The 25080-nt window shown below is 43.2% G+C and overlaps 1 protein-coding gene across 1 annotated transcript in view; it reads left to right on the top strand.

Annotated features, from left to right (window-relative positions):
- Window positions 1-25080, top strand: part of LOC146074831 (paralemmin-1-like) — a 77944-nt gene that overhangs the window by 2806 nt on the left and 50058 nt on the right. Inside the window, exon 2 of the mRNA XM_083183364.1 lies at window positions 8984-9114. Coding sequence (XP_083039490.1) covers window positions 8984-9114 — 131 coding nt within the window. The remainder of the gene's footprint in view (window positions 1-8983; window positions 9115-25080) is intronic.

Raw genomic sequence — 25080 nt, 5'->3', positions numbered from 1 at the left:
AGCGGGTTTTTATGGTGAGGATAGATTGTTTTCAGCGAGGATCACAGAAAACATGGCATCCTCTCCGTTTAACCCCCTCCCCGGCCACTCGTCCTAATCTATGTTCCAGGGGAATCCTCACTGTCAGAGGATGACGAGGATTCCCCTGAATGGTGAGGTTCCTGGTTAATGCAGTGAGCCCGCTGCATATAGCCAAGGACCAAGCAGGCAAACCTCTGGCACCCTTATTCTAAGAGGAGCAGCAGCAGGCCTCAGTGTTCTATGGTGAGTGGTTGGTGGATGAGAGGGGGATGAGGACAGCATTGTCTGCTCTGCTGCAGCTATACACACACACACAACTTCATGCAGGCATTGAAACATTGAAATTATTTACAATGTGGAGTATTTATTTCCATAAATGTCGCTGTGCCGCGTAAGTGCTGTATACATATATATTTGTGTATTTATTTACCTAGGCATTCCCCACTAACCCACTGCTAGGCACAATAGGGTATGAATATCATATTAAAGAAAAGGAAAAGGATCATAGTGCATTAAGTATTCCTTAAAGGGGGATGTATAGATATGGTAGTATGTGATTAAATAATAGCGGACAATAAGTATTTATGTGTTAACCAGTTATAAAACTAGATGTTAGTAGAAGCAAATTATCTGCACAGGAGAATAGGACATTACAGCATAATCTCCTGTCTTCTTGGTATATAATACCGGTTTCTGTATTGATTTTGTTTTTACCTTGTCATTACACCTAAGTGTCTTCTCTAAATTGATGTTGAGTATAGATGTGTTGCTTCCATGACAAAGCACGTAGCTAGGTGAAATACATGGACACAGGTGATTTGCATGGACACAGCTCTGCCCATACCAGAGAATAGCAGCTGTGGAGCCAGTGAGGGCACAGCGAGTATTCCAAAGAAGGAGATGAAAGCAGGGAGACCTGAGATCATCGAGTGTAGTGAGTAAGCCATCACCTGTGGCAGCGGTCCATCGCAAGATGAGGAAAAATAGAAAGACTTTGAACAGTAAGCAACACATCTGTCATCAGCATTGATCCACAAAGCTACTACATTGCTCTGGAAAAGGGGATACTAGCTCTCCTCCTCTGTAAAATAGAAAGTCTGTGAAGAAATCAGAGAACTCTCAAGCAGTGCCTTCATTTTCTCTAACAACACCACCATCATAGCCCACTGTGGTGACGATGCAATTTATTAAGTAAAGTTGAGTTTGGCTAATGACACCTAATGCCACCTGAAAAAGATAGCATTATGCCCACACTCAGTGTAGCTGTCACATCCAGATGCTCTTTCTAAAATGTAGGCATGCCCAATCTTTTTTCTGCTCTCACATGCTAAGTCTTGAAATCTCAGCATCACCTGTTTCTTATTCTCCCTGCACATGTGTATTAGAGGCGTGCAGTATTAAGCACAGTGTCAGCGCTGAGATGATGCAGTACAGGCAGACAAGAGATTGCAAAGGGAGGGAGTCTGTATAACATCTCTGTGACAACTCTATTTAACAATGCAAACTTTAGGGATGGCATACTATGCAGTGGATGACCATCAATGTTTTTACCTATCTATAGTCATCCATTTTATTTGACTGATTGGCCTGTGGGCCATTGAAAACACAAGGATGGGGGGCTTCATTTGTGTCAGGGGTAGAGCTATGCTTGACGTTTATGCTTGACAACGATGGAGGGAAACCATCTGGTTCTCCCCCATCGATGGCAAAACTATTCTACATCGGCCATAAACCATCAATGATTTTGAGTCATTGATGGTCGTTGGCCATCCCTAAAACACATCCTTTAAAGCTTCGATAGGTGGCCATGCAGGAGATGCATCTGGCTTGTTCATACTTTGACCTTTAAACTCAGAGTTCTGAAGCATATTGAGAATGTGGGGAATTTATCCTTTAAAAACCTGATGAAAGTAGCATAGGAGTTTCAGTCTAATATTGCTATTTATCACTTAATCCTGGCAACCAATTAACATTCAGTGTAGAACATAATAACCTGAACACTGTAAGCTAAAAGAACAGGTTGATCATGTTTAGTTTACTCTCTACAGAAACGGGGTGTACTCCCAGACTCGGCCAGCTGCCTTCCTGCCTGACCTCACATTTTGCAGTCTTTCCAAGGATGTTAACTAGGATTAACATTGTAAATCTTTGTTCTGAGAATGCTTATTTTCCCTGATTTCAGGCTTTACCTACATTTGTTTTTCCAAAAGTAAAAAAAAAAGATACCTTTAAATGATTTATTCCTATGACTAATGAAAATGGGTGATATAGCAGTACCCTTCTGTCAATTACAGTAAATAGTTAAATTATTGCCACTTCGTGAATCTTTTCGGTGTCTGTTTGGGATGGCAGGAATCACAATGTTCCATGTCGTTTAGCAGTGCAGTATATAAGAATACTATAATTAGAGGCATTTGATGAAAGTTATGAAAAGTTAAAAAGGATGGAGTTACCAATAAAAAGCAGAGTGCAAAGCAGAGTTCGAGCTGGGATATATTTTGAGATAAACAAACAGATGTACATTCCTTCCAACTTTTAATTGAGATGAAGCGGCCCTGATGTTAGGGGATGTGGCTTATGATTGTGGCACTCCCACAAAGCCATGCCCCAATTTTTGCAACTGTGGGGGCATGGCTACCACTCTGTGAGCTTCAGGCCATGCCCCCTACCCCTCTGTCTCCCTGAATATTCACTGCTGAATATTCTACTAGGCAGAGCAGCGAGTGACAGGGGTACTCTCAACTGCCTAAGATCAAGAGGAGGAAGCAGAGCTCTACTGATTTATGAGGTTATAGGATCAAAAGGAGAGTTAAGAAAAGAAGGAAGATGAGAAGAGTGTAGATACTTAGGGGGTATTCAATGTGTAGGTCACGGCGGTCAAGCTTGCTCTAACGCGTCGTGTTCTCGGTCAGCTCAACCGAGAACATGCAGGCGGGATTCAATGTTCCGCCTGCAGTGGGACCAGAAGTGGGCGTGGCTGCGAGTTCTAGGCAGAACGAGCCCGAATGCTTGTGAAGTGTGCCGAGAAACCCTGCTCAATGCTGTCGGGGAAGACTTCATTGAATAGGGTCCGGCGGCCATCTCCTCCGTGGGAGATGGTCACCGGCGATTGAATACCCCCCTTAATCTTCATTTGTGGGATCAAATGAAGAGAAGGTGGCTGAAGGGTTCAGGGAAGGAATTCAACAGGTTGCTGGCTGAGAAGGAGCATGTCATTTCATTTGCGATCCTATCAATCTTGTCCTTAATATAGGAAGCAAGATCTTGGGCACTGATATTAGCCGGTGGGTTGGTTGTGAGAAAAGTCAGAAATAAGAGTTGGCTGGTTTAAACCACTTTGGTTTAAACCATGATTTAAACTAAATAGTTATTTTAAAAAAAGATTGTTTTTTTTTCATGTTGTGACTACAGACACCGTGACATCTTAAAAAAAAATCCTATTGTATGGGAACCCCTGGTGTTATTCCACATTCTTGTTGCTTGTGGACTTTATCTAAGTAAGCTGAACCAATGCAGTAAAACACACACAACAGATATTTGGGGAAGTGATTCAGATAAATGAGGTGCTAAGTCTGCTGAGCATCAAGCTTCTCACCCAACATTCATTAAAACTAATGTATTTGCCATTATTGAGAAACTTCTAAATGCTGAATCATCTTCGACTTGTATACAAATAATTTGTTTTCTTCTTTTAGTTTAGTTCATTCGAAGCGTCAAAACAGACAGGGAACTGAAAAGGCATCTAAACTTGTGTTTTTATTCAAAACCTTTAGTGCCAGTGCTAATGCTTAATCCCTTCATTTTTTGTGTTTGTGTGTTTCTCTGAAAAGTACTTTTGCATATTTTAATTATGTTAAAATTCAAAAATTGGTTTTATTGAAAGAATAAATCATATCGAAGGATAATAACTTTGAATTGTTAGGGGTTAATTTACTAAAATGGGAGTTGTATTGCAATTGGGATGTTGCCTATAGCAACCATTCAGATTTTACAGATGTAGCCTCTTTCTTCTTAGCCTTTAATAGGATTAACTGAGAAAGACCAGTCACACTAATCCCCTTGCTGTATTGTTCTCTCTATTGTATTGCAGCTGAGAAAAATAGATGAAAGGAAGCATTTTCTGGTCGCCTAGGTGCAGAAACTTAGTCAGGATGAGCCAGGCTCTATCTGTATTTCTTATGCCCCTTTCAGACCGCACATATTTACCGTTTTATTGCCGTTTTTTTACCGTTTCAAAACGGTAATGTGTGAAGGTGCTGAGTGATTTTACCGTTTCCAAAAAAAACGGTTTTTGGAAACGGTAAATATGGAGGGTCCTACCCGTTTCAGACCCGTTTATTTGCTGCATAGAATGGGTCTGAAACGGTATTCTCCTCTCTCCCCCCCCCCCCCCCCCAGCGCAGGGAAGGGAATGGTCGCGCTGGGGGCAGGGGGTCCCTGCAACTCCGGGGCACTGTGTCCTGCCCTGCCCGGGGTGAGAGTGGGGGCTGCTGCACTGCGCCGAGGAGGTGAGTGGGGATGGGCGGCTCTGGCTGAGGTGCGGACGGCTGTCTCCCCAGTTCCGGAGCGGGGCAGCAGCGGAGTGCGGGCAGCGGGAGCACGATGTGGATGTCCCGCTGCCTCTGCGGTGGGGTGGTGGTGGAAGAGACTGTGCTGAGAGACAGTCCGACATTGGCAGCAGCAGCGCAGGGTGTGCTGATGATGAGAGGGATGGAGAGCAGCCAGCAGTACAGCTGATGGAGAGCGGGCAGGGGGGAGCATGGTGAGGTGATGCCCCCACCACCTCACCATGCGCCCCCCTGCCCGCTCTCCATCAGCTGCACCGCTGCTGCTGCCTGTGTCTCAGCGCCGTCTCTCCGAGCGTACGGGGGGGGGGGGGCTTTACCGCTTTTCACAATAGCTTTCACACCGCAAACCTGCTTTAGACCAGGTATTTACATGCGGTGTGAAAGGGGTTAAACTTGTTCTGACCCGTTTCAAAAACCGTTTTAAATACCTGGTCTGAGCAGGTTTTGCAATGTGAAAGCAGCATTATTTATTTAGCACCTTCTAGAAGATAATAGATGTTTCAAATACTGTACATAGCAATGTTTCACAGTATTATTATAACAAATGGGATTACATTTTTTCTTTCATTAAAATATTAATGTAAAAAAAATTGTTTTAAACAAACTAAAAACAAATGGTTTAAACCATTTATTTATTGATAGTTTCTTATATAGCGCATACATATTCCGGAGCACTTTACAGAGAATATTTGAACATTCACATCAGTCCCTGCCCCAGTAGAGTTTATAATGTACTGTATATTCCCTAGCACATGTACACACACATTCATTCTTGGGTTTATTTTGTTGGAAGCTAATTAACCTACCAGCAGGGCATAAAGTGGTCATGCAGAGGTGGGGGAACTAATTTCTCTATGCCCCATAATTACTCCCCTTCCCCCTATTAGGCAGACAGGGCCAGTGGTAGGGTTTTTGGCATCCCCCTGAAAACTACAATGCTTCGGATTGCGAGAGGAAACTGGAGTACCTGGAGAAAACCCACGTAAGTACGGGGACAATATACAAACTCCACACAGTTAGGGCCATGGTGAGAATTGAATTGAACCCATGACTTCAGTGTGTTTTGTTTTTGTTTAAAATCTGTTTTTTTTTTCCAACCCTGTCAGAAAGTATTTAAAGGTATTAAAAAGTTGTCTGGAGTTAGAAGCTGGAACAGAAATGAGGGATTGAGATGTGAGTAAGGGCTGTATTCTGAAGACCAAGGGATTGTAGTGTTTGTATGAGAAGAGAATGGTCAACAGTGTCGAAGGCAGCCGAGAGATCTAGAAGAATAAGAAGAGAAAAATGGCCTTGGATTTAGCAGTGGCCAGATCATTTACTACTTTAGTCAGTGCTGTCTCTGTGGAGTGTTGAGAGCGAAAGCCTGACTGAAGTGGGTCCAATAAGTTGTAGGCATTAAGAAAGTGTGTGAGGCGACTGTAGGCAAGCCTTTTTGTAGATGTCTCATCTCTTTAGAATGCCACAGTACACATCACAATTTGCTAGAGGTGTGCCAAACCCCATATTATATTTTTGTATCTGTATTTACCTCTCTTGATTTTGAAAAAGTATTAAAAAAGTAATAAAAACAGCCAAAATCTAAGAATATGGATATTTTTTGTTGCTTCAGTATTATCAAACTAAATAACCTTCACTAACTTAGGTCAAAGGCTGGCTAAACTAAGAGCAGTGTCACAAAAACACAGGCAATATAAGGGGTAAGCTGTTGAGGGGGAGGGTTAAGCTGGGTACACATATATACAATCCCTGTTTTCTTGCGACTATGGACAGATACAGCAATCTGACTGTAGTCGAGTACCCGTCTTTATAGCAGTTTGCCATATCTGTCCATAGTCACCCTGCCGGCTGACTGTAGACGCTTTTCTCATCTTTATAGCAGCCGGCAGGTTGACTAGGGACAGATACGGTGACCTGCTATAAAGATGGGGTGCATGTATATTAGGATTATTTCTTTAAATATACATGGGGAGAGGTGAACGCTTCTTGTGCTGTAGGAGAGATCATGCAGCTACGGAACGCCCACCTGGGCGTTCCAGCTTTGGCAGTATAATCGCAAGAATGGGCAGCATATTGATCGAACATGCGTACACACTGCACTTTTGTTCTGATATGAGACCGTCCTGTCGGATGAATATTAAATAGCACTGAACCTTCGAACGATCGAGTAAGGACAGACAAGACCGTTTTTGGACGTTTATTGCTCGTACAGAGGGAGTCGGGACAGCGTACACACCTATACAATCGAACGGCCGTTCATCACAGATCGGAAGACTGGCCCGACGATTGTATATATGTGTACCCAGCTTTAGGGTTAGCTGCTAAGGGGGTTAAGGTTAGGCTTGGGGGGGTTTAGGGTTAGGCACTAAGGATAGTTTAGAGTCAAGTAAATTCTAGGGTGGTGGGAGAAGCGAGTTAGAGTACTTACCTAGCAGTTATCAGGATTGTGCACATATATTTGGTGTCTGTGTAGCATACTATGTTTTTTTCTGAAGCTTTTATCCCTGTTTCCTGATTGTATTTTATTGTCTCCGAGTATACCAATTTTTTTAAGGGCACCTAGGCCAGAAGCAACATTGCTAAAATGTAAACCTAGGTAAAATGTTACTCATCCAGTGCCCACACGCAGAGTGGAATGAGAAGCGCCTGGCTGTTTCTTACATGTTAGCTGGTCTCTGCTCCTGCATGTCAGTGTTACACTGTGATGTTACAGGCAAATGCCACACTTCCAATCCCATGGTGTATGTCATCCTCCACCTCCCACCTGCTGAGATACGCAGAGAGGATTGGGGTGTAACACAAAACACAAGGATGGAGTATACATAACATAGGTCAGGTTTGAGTTAAGCAGCAAAATTGTAAGTTGGTCACTTTAAATCTTAGCATTCAAAGCTACATTACTGTGTAGTGTTGTCATGGTAACATGCTTTCGCACTTATTTTTAGATTTTTTTTATTTATTTCTTTTTAAACCAGATAATTGCTACAAAAATGAATCCTTACTCCATAGCTAACATTAATTTTAAGAATAAAAATCTAATGAAACACAATAATACAATTAACTGGAACTACAAAATGAACAATTATTTTAAAATTCAGAATATAGTAATGATTTACAAAAATTCTGTGGGTTTACAAGGTTATGTAGTATCTAGCTTCATATCAGAAATGAAAGGTATAACAATTTTGTGATAACACAGATCAGTCTCTATGGCATTACCTCCAATATTAGTTGTTCCTTTAGAAATGCAAATATTTTTAATTTTTTTTACAGATAGTCATACACTGGTACGATTCTTCCCTTTCCTAGACCATTTTATGCATTGGGCCAATAAATCATGTGAAAAGTGTCAAATCGTATTCCATTTAACCCTTTGAGTGCCAACGTTGCTGTGAGGGATGTTCAAAATATCTGTTAAAAATGCCAGGGCCGCAGTTGAGAAAAATGAAACACTTTAGTTAATGTGGTTTAGTTATTACACCCCTCCCCCCAACAACAAAAAAACAACAACATGTGAGCGAGACTGGCATATTTAGTGGGTATTTTGCATATCTCTCACAGCAACGTTGGCACTCAAAGCATTAATTCCAATTCCAATGTACTGTCCCTTGCAAATCGGATCAGATCCATAGATTGTCAGTGCTGCAGCAAGGATTTATCAGACCCACAGCGGTGAATGGGATCAAATGCAATACATTGTATGCAAATTGACAGCATACATTACAATACATTGGCCTTTACAGTATTTGGCCTTTATTTATTTATTGAAAGCCCCTCCTTTCTCCATAGCCAGGGACATCCAACACAGCAGCTCTGAGGATTTCCTATAGAGCCGTTACTTTATGTTGGATTTTCCTGCTACGGAGAGAACAGTGTTGATGGTGTGTTCTGGCCTGGCAATCCACTTAGCCTGGACAATTGCTCCGGTGCCCCCTGTGAGCTTGCAGTGCATCAATGTGGATGGTAGCAGTGGCACTCAGGAGACTGGTGTAAGTGGTAAATATGTATTTAAATCAACATCAAAACGTCTCTACCAAACATGCCTCTTTGTCAAGGTGAGGGCGCTCACCTTGCACTAAAGGCCATGGCTAACATATTTTTCACGCCCAGTATATTACTGGGGTTAAGTGAATTCCCTGTTAAACATTTGGTCTACTTACTTGCTTGACTTTTAATTAATCTTGCTATACTATTCTGTAAACAATTGTGATATAATAATTAATAAATAATTCACAGCTACTTGGGGGAACATGTCAGTACTATATTTACTTTCACTAGAAATGTTTTCCCTAAATTGCACAATGTTTTATTTTTCTATAGTATCTTCTGTTTAAAACAAGAGTTTCTACAAAGTGAAGGAATACTGTGTTTCATAAGCTGGTCTTGTGTACTTTCAGTCTAAATCTCTCCGAGAAAAATGGCTTATGCAAGGAGCACCGGTCGGCACAGTGGAAGAGGAAGAAGCAAGAAAGCGACAGTGTGAGGAAGATGAACTGAAGTTAAAATCACTTGAAGAGAATGTACAAAGGTGAGTGTGTAATATACTGCCTCTGTCCATATGAGCAGCCATCTTATGCTGACCATTTATTTATGTTGCTAAACAGATTCTATCTAAAGTATATAGACTATAAATACGGTATTCTGCTGGTTGCTGCTAACAGATGGAAATCTAAAAACAAACCTAAAGTTTCTCATGGTTATAACTGCACCATTATTTTAGATGACAAATGTAATTTCTTTTCTCTTAAGCTCATAATGTGTTATTTAAAACTGGTATAACAAGCTGCTGAAATGAAACCCACCTTAAGGCCAACTGTGGGGACTGAGCAACAGATATTCTGCACTTTAACTCCCTGTTAGTTATTAGTTTATTGTGTACCTGTTAATGACCTTGCTTGTTCCTGATTATACTAGTGCCTGCTGACTGATTACTCATGTGACCCATGACATGCTTCGGTTCAACCAATCCTCTCTGCTTGTTAGTAATAGTCCCCACATTCTGTGATAAGTTCTAAGGCCATAGACTTTACTGGTGCCCTGTCACTGACATTACGACTGAATCCCACTGAGCAAGTGAGGATAGAGGATTGAAAACCTGACTTCATGTGATCATTATTTAATATCTATGTCTTTTTTTTTCAAAAATATTTTTATTGAAAGACTCTGAATCTAAGAATGCATGGTATTACTGAGAATGGATGGATTACATATGTACAAATAGCAGGAATAACACCATGTTAAAACCAATCACAGCTATGGTAACATAGAGGCAAAAAATTGAGACATTGTTTGTGATGAGGGACACGCCACATATAATTATTGTATACCATCTTTATAGGGGGACCATTGGCTACCAGTCATGGTAAATACCATAACGTAGATGCAATACATTTAATAAGTAATTGTTTTGTGTAGACTAAGAGATAAAATATAACTTTGCCAAAGTTCTTTATTCAAGGAAGCTTCTACCGAGTCTATGTGGAGTAAATAAAACAGTTTTGCTTTACAGAGAAAAGGGAGGCGTTCCTGTGTGAGTCCACACTTGAAGTCCCACTTTTTGGGGGGCTGCGGAACTTAGTATTAATAATAGCTTTCGACCCCCATGAGATATCCTGTGACCTTGGGGTGTCTTAGAAAAATGGTCCATTCAGGGGTAAACGGAAGGTAATTAACTAGATTATACAAGGCCAATGTATGGACTCTTAGCCAAAAGGATTGGATTTTCAGGCATAACTGACACTTAGGGCAGATGTGCATAGATGATGATCCCATCATAAAACTGCAACAGTAGTAATATCTATATCTTTAATGACAATGAACTACCTGGGCTTTCTTACGGCATCTCTTTCTACAGGTACATCAGCTAGAAGTACCACTTTGTGTGGCAGGATGAAGTATCATGAGGGGCACTTAGTGGGAAATTTACTAAGATCCCCGATCAGGGAGGATTCCGTGTACGAACGGGTAGACTGGGATCAGCCTGATTGGGCCGCAAATACATCCTGAGAATTTGGAAAATTGACTAAGCTGCTGAATTCTCAGGAGTCATATTTTTCTATGGCGTCATTCTGCCAAGTTTCCTGGCAGCCAAATATGGACAGGCATGAAGCATCGCACAGATCTGACTGCTCCTCTGTGTAAAAAAAGAGAGAGAAATAATTAAATAATAATAAAAAAAATTGTATAAGTATAACCAACCCCGGGCTTTTTGAACCAGTCCTGGTTTCCCGAATATGGAAAATGAACTGGGGTCTCCCGTATTCATGAAACCAGCACTGGGCTCTTGGACTGGTCCTGATTACAGAAATATGGGAGAAGAAAAATAGGCAGAAAAAAAATAAGTGTCCCTCATATTTTTCGAACCAGCACCAGGCTACAACAGCCAGAGGTATCATGCAACAGCTGGTTGGTAACTGGACGTTTTCCATAAGTGCCTTAAAAAATGCAGGCGTGTCCATGTGTTTTAAGGGAGGGTGTGTGACATCAGCGCCGGTCTTGATCAGCCTGTAACTGTTGCGGAAGGGTCAGAATTACTCACACACTGGGAAAATATTCAATGGTGCTCCGCAATCCATTAGCAAGTCATCTGCAGACTTGCACCAATCAGGACTTCATTCTGTCTGGGCAGTGGATCACAATCATGTACAAATTTTCAGATGAGCGATCAGGTCTGAATCAGACCAGGTAAGACAGTGCACTGCAAAACTCACTCAACTTTCAGTAGTGTATACTGCTACGCCTTTCTATAATGTCCAAAGGAACACTGGCTCATACTGTATATGTTTGTGAAAATCTGGTTCTGATACTAGTCCATGGTTGCCTACATTTACAGTCCTTTCTCCGGCAGAAGCACGGAGAGGAGACTGTCAGCAGAACTGAGGGGGGGTGCCTGATATCGGCTGGGCCGCCGACAGGGGGGTGCTGTGGGTACAGCTGTCCCAGGCCCCGGCCTCTGGAAGGGCCCGGGCAGCTCATTTGCCCACCGCAAACACCCCCCTGTTCCTTTTCGCCATGGCAGCCAGCACAAGCTGGCACTGCACGCTGATTGGAGGAGGTTGGAGAAGCGGGCGCATGTGATCTGATACGGGAAGTGTAAGTCAGCCGTGTCTATTATGGAGGCCGAAGTTGGACATAAGCAGTTTACCTTCACCTGGCGGGGCCTAGATTCTTCCACCTTTCCCCGAAGTGCAGGAAGAGCCGGCGGCGACACAGCGGAGATGAGCGGCCAGAGGAAAGGGGAACCGAGTGACCCCCCGCTCATATGGGTATACCGACAAGCTTACCATTTACCTCACCACATGTCTCAGCTCAATTGTTATTGTGTTGCATTTCTATGCGATGCTCTTCACAAATTCGTCTGAAACCTTTGTTGGTTTTAGCTAAACCTGGAATTGCAGTTATTTCTTTGCACAAAGTATATTGGAAAATTCTATTATTACTGGTTTTCAGTGTTTGACGTTGACTTTACCCAATTAAATAGTAGATAGGAATGCTAGTTTGTATTTTCCACTTGTAAGAAGGGAAAACAAAAGGATGCCTGCAGATAAAACCAGTGTTGTAATTAATTAATGCCAGCTGAGGTTTCTGTTCACCATATGACTGACTGCTAGATTGTGAAGTGCCTCAGTGAATATAACAGCCTGCCTACATCACACTGCCCACGCCAAGAGGCAGCCAAGTGTTCTGATAATTGCTGAATGTTTCAGCCAGCTAGCTATGCAGGTTCCCTCCCCAACATAATCAGTACAGTAGTAACCTGTGTATATCTGCCAAGGGACACAGAATATTACTTTGCTTAGCTAATATATTATACAGTGTTCTGGCAGATTTTCTGTCTTACAATAACTAATGCAAATACCTCAGTCAGGACCTTATTCTGGTCCACTCGCAGCACTGCGATTTTCGCAACGTTGCATGCGGATTGAACGCCGCTAACGCTACCACCTGCCCCCCCCCTCACTCGCGAAGTTCCCCGCACGGCTATGAATTGATGTTTTGCATAAACTTCCGTTCACAACCTTGGGTGCGAGGGCGAAATCATTCGATGATTTGGAAGGTACACACAAAACTAAGACACTCTCCTGTAAGGGAAGAGGGTGGGCAGCTGACATCCGGTAACGTCAGCTGCCCGCCCCCGGCAGCCCCATCACTGCCTAATTTCCATGGGAATGCCCATCTTTTTAACAGGAACACCCATGAAACGCTAGGCCCCACGCCGCCGCCCCACACTTGCACTGCTAGGTGTGAACGGGATGGTGAACTAGCAACTATGCCTGCTCGCACTCATCATATGCATATGCGCAGAAATGTGCATACGCAGAACAAAAACATTGCTCCACCGTGTGAGCACGCGGGGGAGCGAAGCGACCAAAATAAAGCCCTAAGTTTCACAACCTGCTCTGCTTAGAAAATAAGCGGCTGCTGCATAAGCCAGCAATTACCCGGCATTTGAAGCGCTGTGTTATTCGGCCGCCTGCTGTCAGATTCCGTTCTCACAGGAGAGCAAATCTCCAGGTCTAAAATTTGGACCCGAAGATTTGCTCTATTACATAGGTTTTTCACCTGTGTGAAAGGCATAGTTGCCTTCCCTCCTGCATTCTGCAGGAGACTCCCTAAAAATGCAGCAATCTCCCTCTCTTCCTCATTAGTCTAGCAATCTCCCTTATTTCACCTAGCCCACATTACACTGTTAGATTTTCGGGGAAAAAGGAATGAGAGACAGATACATTTACACTGAATCATCAGCGCCATTTCCCAGCACTTTACCAAGAATAGTAGCTCTTACTAACTGCTTTGGGGCTCATCTACATTTGTATATAAGTCATTTTAAAAGATTCCTCTCAGATGTAGCAGTACACACCCACGCTTCTAGGTGCCCGTTCACAATCTCTTTTCACAATCTCTCCATTTATGGAACTTGACATGCCCATTAAGTGGAGCTTAACACGCACCTTGCAATTTATTTCTTCCTGCTGCATGACCTTGTTTCCAGGATCACCCCATTGGCGTCTGATAATAAGCCATAGTACACACAATGCAATGTGTACTATATATACACACATAATATTGGGCCTTATTTTGGTTCATTCTTTCTGACAAAATCCTTCTTAGATGGACAAAACCATGTGCACTGCAGGGGGGGCAGATGTAACATGTGCAGAGAGAATTAGATTTGGGTGAGTAATTTTGTTTCTGTGCAGGGAAAATACTGGCTGCTTTATTTTTACACTGCAATATAGATCTCACTTTGAAGTAAAACCCCACCCAAATCTAATTCTCTCTGCACAAGTAACACCTGCCCCACCTGCAGTGCACATGGTTTTGCCCATCTAAGAAGGATTTTGTCAGAAAGAATGAACCAAAATAAGGCCCATTATGACAGGACAGTGAGTGCACAGAGGGAGGTTTTGTGACAGGGCTGTGAGTGCAGAGAGGGAGGTATTAGGAGGACAAACCTATAAGTGCAGATAGGGGGATATAAGTACAGGGATGTGAGTGTAGAGAGGGGTTATTAGGCCAAGGCTGTGAGTGCAGAGAGGGAGGTATTAGGACAGGGCTGTGTTTAAGAAAAACACAAGAATATTAAACTGCGCTAGGAAACAGATTATAGATTTATTAATTAATTAATTTATTTATTTATAACATAAAAACTATGTTGCACTGCAGATAAGGCAGATGTAACCTGTGCAGGGAGAATTAGAGATGAGTGGTATATGTTCTAACTGTAATCTAAATTGCTGTGTTAAAATAATCCTGTCCAGCATTTAGGGGCTACATGCAGAAGCAGACAATATTTACCCTGCTTGCACAAAAAGTATGTGTTTGCTTCCCTTGCATGGTAGCATGGCCTGTCCAGGACCTCATTTACACTAATTGCTATTTCTTTATTTCAAAATCAAAATCATGCCCTTTTAATTGTTTGCATAAATAACTCCAGTGCTTGATGTATATAAATGTAGATATATTTTGAGCAAAACATTTTAGTTTGATCAATGAAGACTTTTTTTTTTTTAACAAATTTTGGTACTTATTTCCTAGCACGGCGCCCATCGCATAAGATTGTATGCCTTAATTAAGGCATACAATCTATACAATTGAAAAGATTTTTAATTGTATGTACAATATCGCATCTTATGGATCTCATGGATCTTATGTATCCCTAAGGTGCATAAGATCCATGAGATCCATAAGATAAAAGATCCATCAACACCAACCCGAAGCGTGGCGAGCGGCGACGGTACGCGTCCTCTGACCTTTTCATACCCCCACTATCCACGTCGGCGTGGATTTGATCTTATATAGTGTGGCGAGCGCAGCGAGCCTGAAGCGTGGCGAGCGCAGTGAACCCCGCGAGGGGCCGTGTAACACCTGTGAAGTAATGCGAGTCCCCTCGCGGGGCGCGCTACGCTCCCCACACTATATAAAGTCAACTCCACACCGACGTGGATAGTGGGGGTATGAAAAGGTCGGAGAACGCGTACCGCCGCCCCTCGCGGGCACGCTGCGCTCGCCACGCTTCAGGTTGGTGTTGATGGATCTTTTATCTTATGGATCTCATGGATCTTATGCATCTTATGGATGCATAAGATCCATGAGATCCATAAGATGAAATCCATAAGATGCGATATTGTACATACAATTAAAAATCTTTTCAATTGTATAGATTGTATATCTCGTCGATCTCGTCCATGCACAAACACATAAGATGCATGCAATGCTTGCAATATCGTCCCGATACATACAATCTAGATCGTGGGCGCCGTGCTAGGAAATAAGTACCCACATTTTATTTAATAATGAAGACTTTTAAGTGTTTCTTAAAAAAAAAAAAAGCATTATATTTTTTATATTGTGCAATCTAGGGTACTTGTTTCCTATCACAGCGCCCACGATTTTCAGTCGTATGGCATCTTATGCATTGTATCGCATCACATGCCATATAGCCGAATGCAATGTGATGCGATGCGATTTAAGCACCCTATACGATTTTTTATTGTATAAGCACCGTAATGGGTGCTTACAATGTTAAATGCACCCCCACGCCACCCCCTCTATCAACGCCAACCCAAAGCGTGGCGAGCGCAGCGAGCCCGCGAGGGGCGGCGGAACATGTCCTCCGACCTTTTCATACCCCTACAATCCACGTCGGCGTGGAGTTGATTTTATATAGTGTGGCGAGTGCAGCGAGCCGCCATGCCCAAAGCGAAAGGACGTGTATTACTTTACATGTATTCCGACTCCCCTCATGGGGCTCGCTGCGCTCGCCACGTTTCAGGCTCGGTGGCTCGCTGCGCTCGCCACACTATCTAAGATCAACTCCATGTCGACGTGGATAGTGAGGGTATGAAAAGGTCGGAGGACGTGTACTGCCGCCACGCTTCTGGTTGGCGTTGATAGTGGGGGAGGTGTGGGGGTGCTTTTAACATTGTAAGCACCCCTTACGGTGCTTATACAATTAATAATCTTATAGGGGGCCCATTTAACATTGAAAACACCCATTAGGGTGCTTATACAATTTTAAATCGTATACCATTGTATATGGCATACAATGGCATACAATGGCATACAATGCAATGGTATACGATTTAAAATTGTATAACTTCGGCTGCCATCGCGTAACATCGCATCGCATACCATTGTATGGCTTATGGTATGCGATGGGCGCCGTGCTAGGAAACAAGTACCCAATCTAGGTATCACATACCTCCTAACTTCTAGTTTGTCCGAGAAGGGACAGTTGCTTGCCAAGGGAGGGGGCGTGGCCTATAATCGCGTCGAGCTGTGAGGCCACGCCCCCGTTTTACACTGTGGGGGCATGGCCCTGAGGCTCTGTGAGCCTCTAGCCAAGCCCCCAGCCCCTCTGGATGCAGGGATAGACGCTGTGCGCATGCACACAGCATCTATTTTCCGCTCGCCAGCAACTAACGGGGGACCCCAAACTGCCCCCCCGCCACCGCGAGATACTGCCGGCGGAGGGATGGATGCGGGAGCACCCCATGAAAACCGCTATTATCGGGACAGTTGGGAGGTATGATATAATCCTCTCCCCTTTCTATCTGATTATGGGCAGCTTGTGACCCTCTTAGAAAGAGGCAATTGGAAATTCAGCTTATGCCACATAATGGCCTTTTTAAAATGGAGGTGGAGGAGGTGAAAAATAAATGAACATTTACATTTAGGACTAGACAGTCATCTGTTTCATGTTTCCATGAAGCCCTCGATTCCAATATCATCTATTGCTATCCCTGTCACAACCATTGCCTTTCCAGAGAAAAATAATTAAATACTTTAATAATTACTTTGAAATAGTTGGAAAATAGGGTGTTAAAGGTTTTAAAACTTTCGTGTACCTTAACTACTGCACAGAAGAACTTGCAACTCCCCAGTCTCACAAAGCCATGCCCTAAAAATACTTGCAGGGGGCGCTGAACACCCTAGCACTAACCCTGGCTATGATATATAAAGGGGGAGGGGGTGGCAGAAGGGAGTTCCACCACCTCACTTCATGCTATTTGGCCATGCTGAAACCGATAGAAGGCATTCTGGCATGTGTAGTTCATCAACAGCTGGAGGACCGCCTATTGCCCACCCCAGCTTGACTCTATATGGTAAGGCTGCCACACCACACAAGTCTCTTTTACACGTGATATGCATATTACGCAGCTTCCCTGCAGGAGCCTACCATACACACCCCCCCCCCCCATTGTAGTTACATTTTAAATCCTGCTATTTCTATCTCTTAGTGAAAATTTGACATTTTCTTCTAACATTTAAAGATAAAAGAAATCCTATATTTCACGTGATTTGTTTCTCAGCTTGTGGAAAGAATTTCTTTGCCAGACCACCCTATCTGTACAGATTTAATTATTATAATTTGAATCAAAGAGCATGTAGAAATGTCCTTATATAGCAAGAAATCATTGGAAAAGAACAAGACATTGGATCCATTTACTGTTTGCTAGACACAAATAATCCATTTTACTCAAATCCTTCCAAAAGAAAATTGTTCTTCAAGAGAACATCAGAACAACTGGTTTATATCTGTAATGTGCTGTGATGTTGACTCTCAAAGCAACCTATTTAGACTTTGCAGTGATCCCATGTACTTAAAGAGTCAAGCCTAATACTGATTATTAACCCTTTAGTGCCAGGTGAATTTGTTAAAGTAGGTATGAATATTCCAAGCAAACATTTTTCTTCATCACAATGACCTGCAGCGGCGGCCCGGCGCTCACCCACTCCACCAGGGGGGAGGGCGATGTGGCCGCCGCATCGTTCCACTGGGGAAGGGGGGGGGGGGTGGTTGTGCCGTCTTCCCGTGGTGGGGGTCCCCACACACAACCTGTCATCATACACATACTACCTGCCACATTGCTTCCCGGAGGGTGCGTCGGGGTGGTGATGCCTGGTGCTGAGTCGTTCATGGGGGGGTTGGGGGGGGAGGTGATTTGCAGCTCACCTCCATCCATGGGGGGACTCCTGCTCCTAATTTCAGGGCAGTGGCCAGCACCATAGGGGCAAATGCCTGAAGCTGCCTAGTGGTGGCGCCGGCCCTGAGGAAATATAATATTTTTTTTACACATCTTTTATTTGAATTTATATAACAAATGTAAGCGATTCTGGCATTTTTAGCAGATATTTTGCACATCTCTCACAGAGATGTTGGCACTGAAATGTTCATTGAGATTGACCCTCATATAAAAAGATACGTTATGCATTTCATATATACAGTGTGATGCATGTATTGTGACCTAGTACTTCTAAAGGTGCATGGATAAGACAAGGCAATAATTCAAGTAATCTGCTCTCCTTCTGTTTGGCTGTATTACAGCTGTCAGTCTTGTTTGCTTGCCAAGCTTCCTTCTGCTGCATTGATACAGTAGGTGTCTAAGTATGCTGCCATGTGTTCCAAGTGTGTTTAAAACATATAAACAGTGAATTATATTGTCTGTTAGTCATGTGCAATGTACAGTGATTTAATATATTGTGGAGAAATTGTGAGTAGAGGTTTTTTTCTGATTGTTTTCTAAAGATTTGAACTTTTTCACATTTTTACGTTTAACCAGTGTGATCCTTTAGGCTGGACTGCATATTGCAGACACTGCTATTGTGATGTGCGGTGAGGTTAGTGTTAGGAGTGGCAGGAGCTTTTATGGACAGTGACAGAGGGGTATGTGGGAAGATAGACAGCGTGGGATGGGGGAGAGTGACAGTGGGAGATGGGGAGAGTGACAGTGGAGGATGGGGCAGAGTGACAGTGGGGAAAGTGACAGCAAGGGATGGGGGAGTGACATTGGGGATAGTGACAGCGGGGGGTGGGGGAGAGTGACAGTGGGGAGAGTGACAGTGGGGACATAGGGCTGAATCATCACTTACTTTTGAAGCCTACCAGGGCTCCAGTGGCATTGGCAGCGGGATGAGGGTGTACAGCCTTGCCGCCCGGCGGAGGGGATGATACAGCCGCAGATCTGATCATAAAGAAAGCCATCCCAGGCTGCAGTGGCAGGAGGAAGTTGGAGAGCCAGGTCTCTCGGCGGTGTCCCGAGATACAGCCGCTGCAGCATCATCATGAAGAGAGCAGGGAGAGGTGGCTGGAGGAGTGAGGGGAGCCAGGCCTCCCAGCGCGGTCCATGGATACAGCCGCAGCATAAGAAGAGAGCAGGGTCGCCCAGTGGGGTTGAGGCCAGGGTAGGAGGAGGGAGGTTAGCTGGGCCACCCTGACATGTCAGGTAAACTGTACCCGCTCCCCCCCCTCTTGGTGCCACTGCAGCCAATACAGCTCAGTCCTCACAGCCTGTCCCGCACCAGATCCCTGGGTGCCCTGCGCTCCCAGCACTGCAGGTTATTGCTGGCGATGCTGAGCGTCCAAAGCAGGCTCCGCTCCAGGCCATGTTTCTGCCCCAGCACCAGCTCGTTCTTGGAAGCCAGGTCCTGGGCTAGCTCGACTGCCGTTAGTGGGTCCAGCAGCCTCCTACCCAGCCGCGTGTGACAGCGGATCAGTCTGTCAGTGTGTGACAGACTGATGTTACAGGGGCGTACTTTGATGTGAGCTGAAGGCACGTCCCTGTCACTGAGGCAGAGGAGTAGGTGCCGTTTCCCCATTCTTTTTCAATGGGCTTTTCAGCCTCTGTTTGTGCCCGCAACTTAGCCCTGCGCCCGGCTGCTGACAGTTTTAAACTGTCAGCTGGAGGTACAGCTCCCACTGCGTCCCGATGCTCACACAGCCTCTCACACCATAAATTATAAAAAATACAAATAGGATATTTATAACACAGTAGTATATGTTTATAAATATCATCTTTGTATTTTTTTTTTATGATTTATGACAGGGGAGGCTCTGCCTCGCCTGCTTCCACTGACTGCACGTCCCTGGCAGACACATGATAGTCAGCAACGTCTAAAACACCTGACGTTATGCACGTTGGACTTTTTTGTTTTTTTGTTATTGATCCTGTACATCTAATTACTAAAGCTTTTGTTATACACAGTCAACTTTATAATAGCTGGTTATTGAGGCCATATAACATGGGAGTCAACATAATGTGCATAATGTATAATGTTGATACTGTCTGACATGCTTTTTTATAGAACTGTATAACATGTTTCGGTACTTATATGTTAGTTGGGCGCCTACTAAGCTATTTGCTTAGTTTTACGCGTCCCCTCACGGGGCTCGCTACACTCGCCACGCTTCGGGCTCGGTGGCTCGCTGCGCTCGCAACACTATATAAAATCAACTCCATGCGGACATGGATAGTTAGGATATGAGCGTACTAACTATAGTGGGCGCCCAACTAACATATAAGTACCCATGTTTGTCATTTTTGGATGTATGCTACTGGATGCTGTTCGAGGATGGGGCTGGGGTGCTTGTGTTCTGACGAGGTGGGTCCCAGACCAGATTTCGCATTTAGATAGGCAACTCCTCAAAATACCTAGGGCCAGATGCACTAAGCTTCAAAAGTGATAACATGAAGAGTGATAAACAGCCAGACAATCAGCTCCTACCTGCCATGTCACAGACTGTATTTGAAAAATATGTATATGGCACCATAGGGGTTCCACAATGCCATATATAGCAGATGGCATACAACAACAAAATGAAAGTATGTTTGACAATAACAGAGAAGTTTATAGGTATACATGAGACAAATATAGTAATATAATCAATAAAGCATTATTAGAATTAGCATTTTCAAAGAGATGAGATAGTAGGACCGAAAGCCCTGCTCATGAGATGCAATAGCATGGATATGGGTGTAACATAGTTACATAGTAGTTAAACTGAATAAAGACTTGCGTCCATCTAGTTCAACCTACGTTTTAATAGCTTATCCCTTGTAAAAGACAGAATATGGTTCTTATTAGTACCCCTGGATATTTTTATCCAATAAATGCTTGTCCAACCTTATTTTGAACGTATTTATTGTATCTGCCAACACCACCTCTCCAGGAAGAGAGTTCCAAAGTTTGACTGCTCTGACCGTAAAGAAATTTTTTCTTTTGAGGGAACAAAATTTTCTTTCCTCTAATCTAAATTCGTGCCCTCGTGTCCTAGATTCCTTTCTTGCAGTAAAAAGGGTGCTTGAGAGTTCCTTATATTTGCCCCTGATATATTTGTACATGTTGAGCATGTCCCCCCTTAAACGTCTCTTCTCTAGTGTAAATAGTCCTAGCTTGCTTAATCTCTCCTCATAGCTTAAATTCTCCATTCCCCTAATAAGCTTTGTTGCTCTTCTTTGGGTTTTTTCCAATTCCATGATGTCCTTTTTATAGTGTGGGGCCCAGAACTGTACTCCATATTCAAGGTGTGGTCTAACCAATGCCTTGTACAGTGGCATAATTACTTTTGAGTCCCTAGTTTCCATGCCCCTTTTAATACATGCTAGAATTCTGTTGGCCTTTTTTGTTGCAATGTGACATTGAACACTGCACCCCAGCTTATTATCTATATGGACTCCTAGATCCTTTTCAAGTGCTGAAGTACCTAATGCCTCCCCGCTTAGGTTGTAACTTGCACACTGGTTACGTCTCCCGAGATGCATAACCTTGCATTTATCCACATTGAACCTCATCTTCCACTTTTTAGCCCACTCATCTAGTTTGTTAAGATCATTTTAAAGTATGTTCACATCCTCTGTTGATTCAATAACTCTACTCAGTTTTGTGTCATCAGCAAAGATGGATACATCGCTGAGAATCCCCATCCCGATATCGTTAATATAAATGTTAAACAAGATGGGCCCCAGTACCGAACCCTGTGGCACTCCACTTAGTACTGGTATCATAGTTGATACTGCACTGTTCACAACCACTCTTTGTTCTCTATTACACAGCCAGTTCCCTACCCATCTACAGATATTTGCACCTAGTCCCAGGTCCACCATTTTATTTATCAACCTCTTGTGTGGTACTGTATCAAAAGCTTTTGCAAAATCAAGGAAGACCACATCTACTGCGTTTCCATTATCAGGGTTTTTGCTGACATCCTCATAGAAGCCCAGTAAATTTGTCTGGCAGGAATGATTTTTCACAAACCCATGTTGGTTAATACTAAGTAAACTATGAAGGTCTAAGTATTCCAGGATACCATCCCTTAAAATTCCTTCAAATATTTTACCCACTATTGATGTTAAACTCACAGGCCTGTAATTTGCAGGGTCATCCCTTTTACCTTTTTTAAATATTGGCACTACCTCTGCTATTCTCCAGTCTTTTGGTACCTGTTGATAGTGAATTTTCAAAAATGCAATATAGAGGGGTCGCTAGTTCCTCCCTTAATTCCATTAGTACCCTAGGATGTATCCCCTCTGGCCCTGGTGATTTGTTAGTTTTTATTTTGCTGAGCTTCAAAATTATATCCCCGGTCGAGAGATCCATATTTAGATCCGGTTTGTTTGTCCTAGTTGTGGTATCTGTGCTTTCCACTATCTGCTCTCCCCTAGTAAACACTGATGAGAAGAACTTATTTAACAGTTCCGCTTTTTCATTATCTTCTGCAAAAATTTTACCGTTGATATCTGTTAGTGGGCCTATGTTCTCTTTAATTATTCGCTTGCTGTTTATGTACTTGAAAAACTTCTTGGGGTTAGTTTTGCTTTCTGTGGCTATGCGCTCTTCATTTTCCCTTTTAGCTACTTTGATTACTTCTTTACAAGTTTTGTTTGTTTCTTTATACATGATGAATGTCTCCTCATTTACGTTATTTTTATAGAATTTAAACGCTTTTGTTTTATTGTTGATCGCTGTCCTTACTTTTTTGTCCAACCATGGTGGCTTTTTTTTGTTAAATTTACCCTTGTTGACTTTTGGAATGTAATTAGTAGTTAGTGATTCTAGCACATTTTTAAATGTATCCCACATTTCCTCTGCATTCTTACCTTCGAATAACTCTCCCCAATTAAGTAACCAAAGAGAAAAAGGGGGCAAAGCTGATTTAAAGCATATGTTAAAATGTGTCAAAAGGTATTTATAACACACACAAAAATTAGAATTGAGTGCACGCTTAAATGCTGGAAGTGTGAAAGAAAGTCTGCCCAGGGGGAGGGAAGGAGAGAATTCTAAATATATGGAGTGGTTTGAGTGAATTCCTGACGGTAGATGGAGAAGAGGGACCAGAAAGGAGGAATGGAGGCTGTCCTTATCAGATGGAATCAGTGGGATGGGTGGTTGAGGAGGGTTTTCAGGTACTTGAGAGGAGCTTAAATTTGATTCAGTGAAGGACAAGTAGCCAGGGCACATACTGGGGGGGGGGGTAAGGTTCCAATAAAAACCGGTAGTGGGTTTAGATTGGATTGAAGAGGGGTATGGTGGGAGTTATGTGCACTGGTAAAGACTTGGTTAACGTATTTGAGGCATGCATTATAGTTTTAGTGGCTTCCAGTGAGAAGTGGGCATGATCTCAGAAATGGGAGTATATTTTGGAGGGGGGAACAAAGACTTCTCTTTTAGAGATGTTATCTTATTTAAGGTAATGCTCCATAAGTAGGTACCTCAAGGCAGAATTACAGGAGAGGATGGGCTGGGAGAGTCACAGGAAAATTTTAATTGAATTTCAAGAGCATATATATGTTGAATGCCACCATGATCAAGAATAGGAGTAACATAGTAACATAGTAATTAAGGTTGAAAAAAGACGTTAGTCCATTGAGTTCAACCTATTTGACTTGTAACCACTGACTTGAGTAAGTCATATATATAGGATTCCCTTAGTTGCTAAAAATGTATCCAGTTTTGATTTAAATTCATTAACAGTAGTTGCTGTAACCACCCCCCACCGGCAATGAGTTCCAGAATTTTACTGCTCTAATGGTGAAAAACCCTCTTCTTAATTCAGTACAGAATTTATTTTCCTTGAGCCTCAGTACATGCCCGCGTGTCCTAAGTATAGGCCTGTTAGTGAACAAATCATCTCCCAGTTCTTCCCAATCCTGTATTTGAACATACTAATCATATCACCTCTGAACCTCCGTTTCTCCATTGAAAATATATTCAGCCTGGTTAGCCTATCTTTTGTATTCTAGTGATTCAAGACCTATTAATACTTTAGCAGGGGCGGATTGGAAATGAATTCCGGCCCCGGAACAGTAGCCGGGGGTAGGGGGGGGGAGTTGTGCTGACGCTACAGCCGGGGGGTGTGTGTTGCTGACGCTACAGCCCGGGGGGGGGGGGGATCTGGCAGAGGTGGAATAGATACTGACCGGGGGGGGGGGGGGACATGACACTACTCACCAAGCTTCAGGCCTGTCCGCCGCACCGCCACGCTTCCATCCGCTGGCGGGTGACGTCATCCAGCAGCTACCAGTGGCCTCAGCCTGGTCACAGTGCAGCATAACCCAAAACAAATATGGCTGTCGCATATGTGCATATGATATATCAGGGTTGGCGACTCTCCCGGAATGGCCGGGAGTGTCCCGAAAATCGGGACCCCCTCCCGGCCCCCCAGAAGGGTGGGCAACCCAACCCTTGGAAACTGAAGTACAACTAGGAAAGGGTGGAGGGAATTGAATGTGGTGGTGTTGCTTGGAGGATTGTTTGGCTATAGAGGGTGCAGAAATGTACGATAATATTAATTTAAAATCGGCTGGAACAAAGCTGATTTGAGTTTTTCAATGGCCTGTTCAAATTGTGAAGTGGAATAACATTTACTAGTTTAATATAGTAAACATAAAATAGACAAATAGGGGGAAATTTACTAAGATGTGTATTCTACTTCACATGTGATGTTGCTATGGGCAACCAAACAGATCCTGTGTGCTATCTTCTAGAGGGTGCTAAATAAATAAGAAGTAGATTCTGATTGGTTGCCCATAGCAACATCACATGTGAAGTCGAATACACATCTTACTAAATGTCCCCCATAATGTTATAAGCTAACTTCCTTTGACTTCCATGGTAAGAATTGGTGGATTGATGCAATTTAGAGAACGGTTTTAACTTCTAACTGTTTGTTCATTCTCCAAAAATAATCTCTAGTAAACATACGTGCATTCTT

This window comes from Crinia signifera, chromosome 1 (assembly GCF_055691185.1).
Source record: "Crinia signifera chromosome 1, ASM5569118v1, whole genome shotgun sequence".
NCBI lineage: Eukaryota > Metazoa > Chordata > Amphibia > Anura > Myobatrachidae > Crinia > Crinia signifera.
Note: the sequence above shows the minus strand (reverse complement) of the source record. Positions and strands in the feature narration are given on the sequence as shown.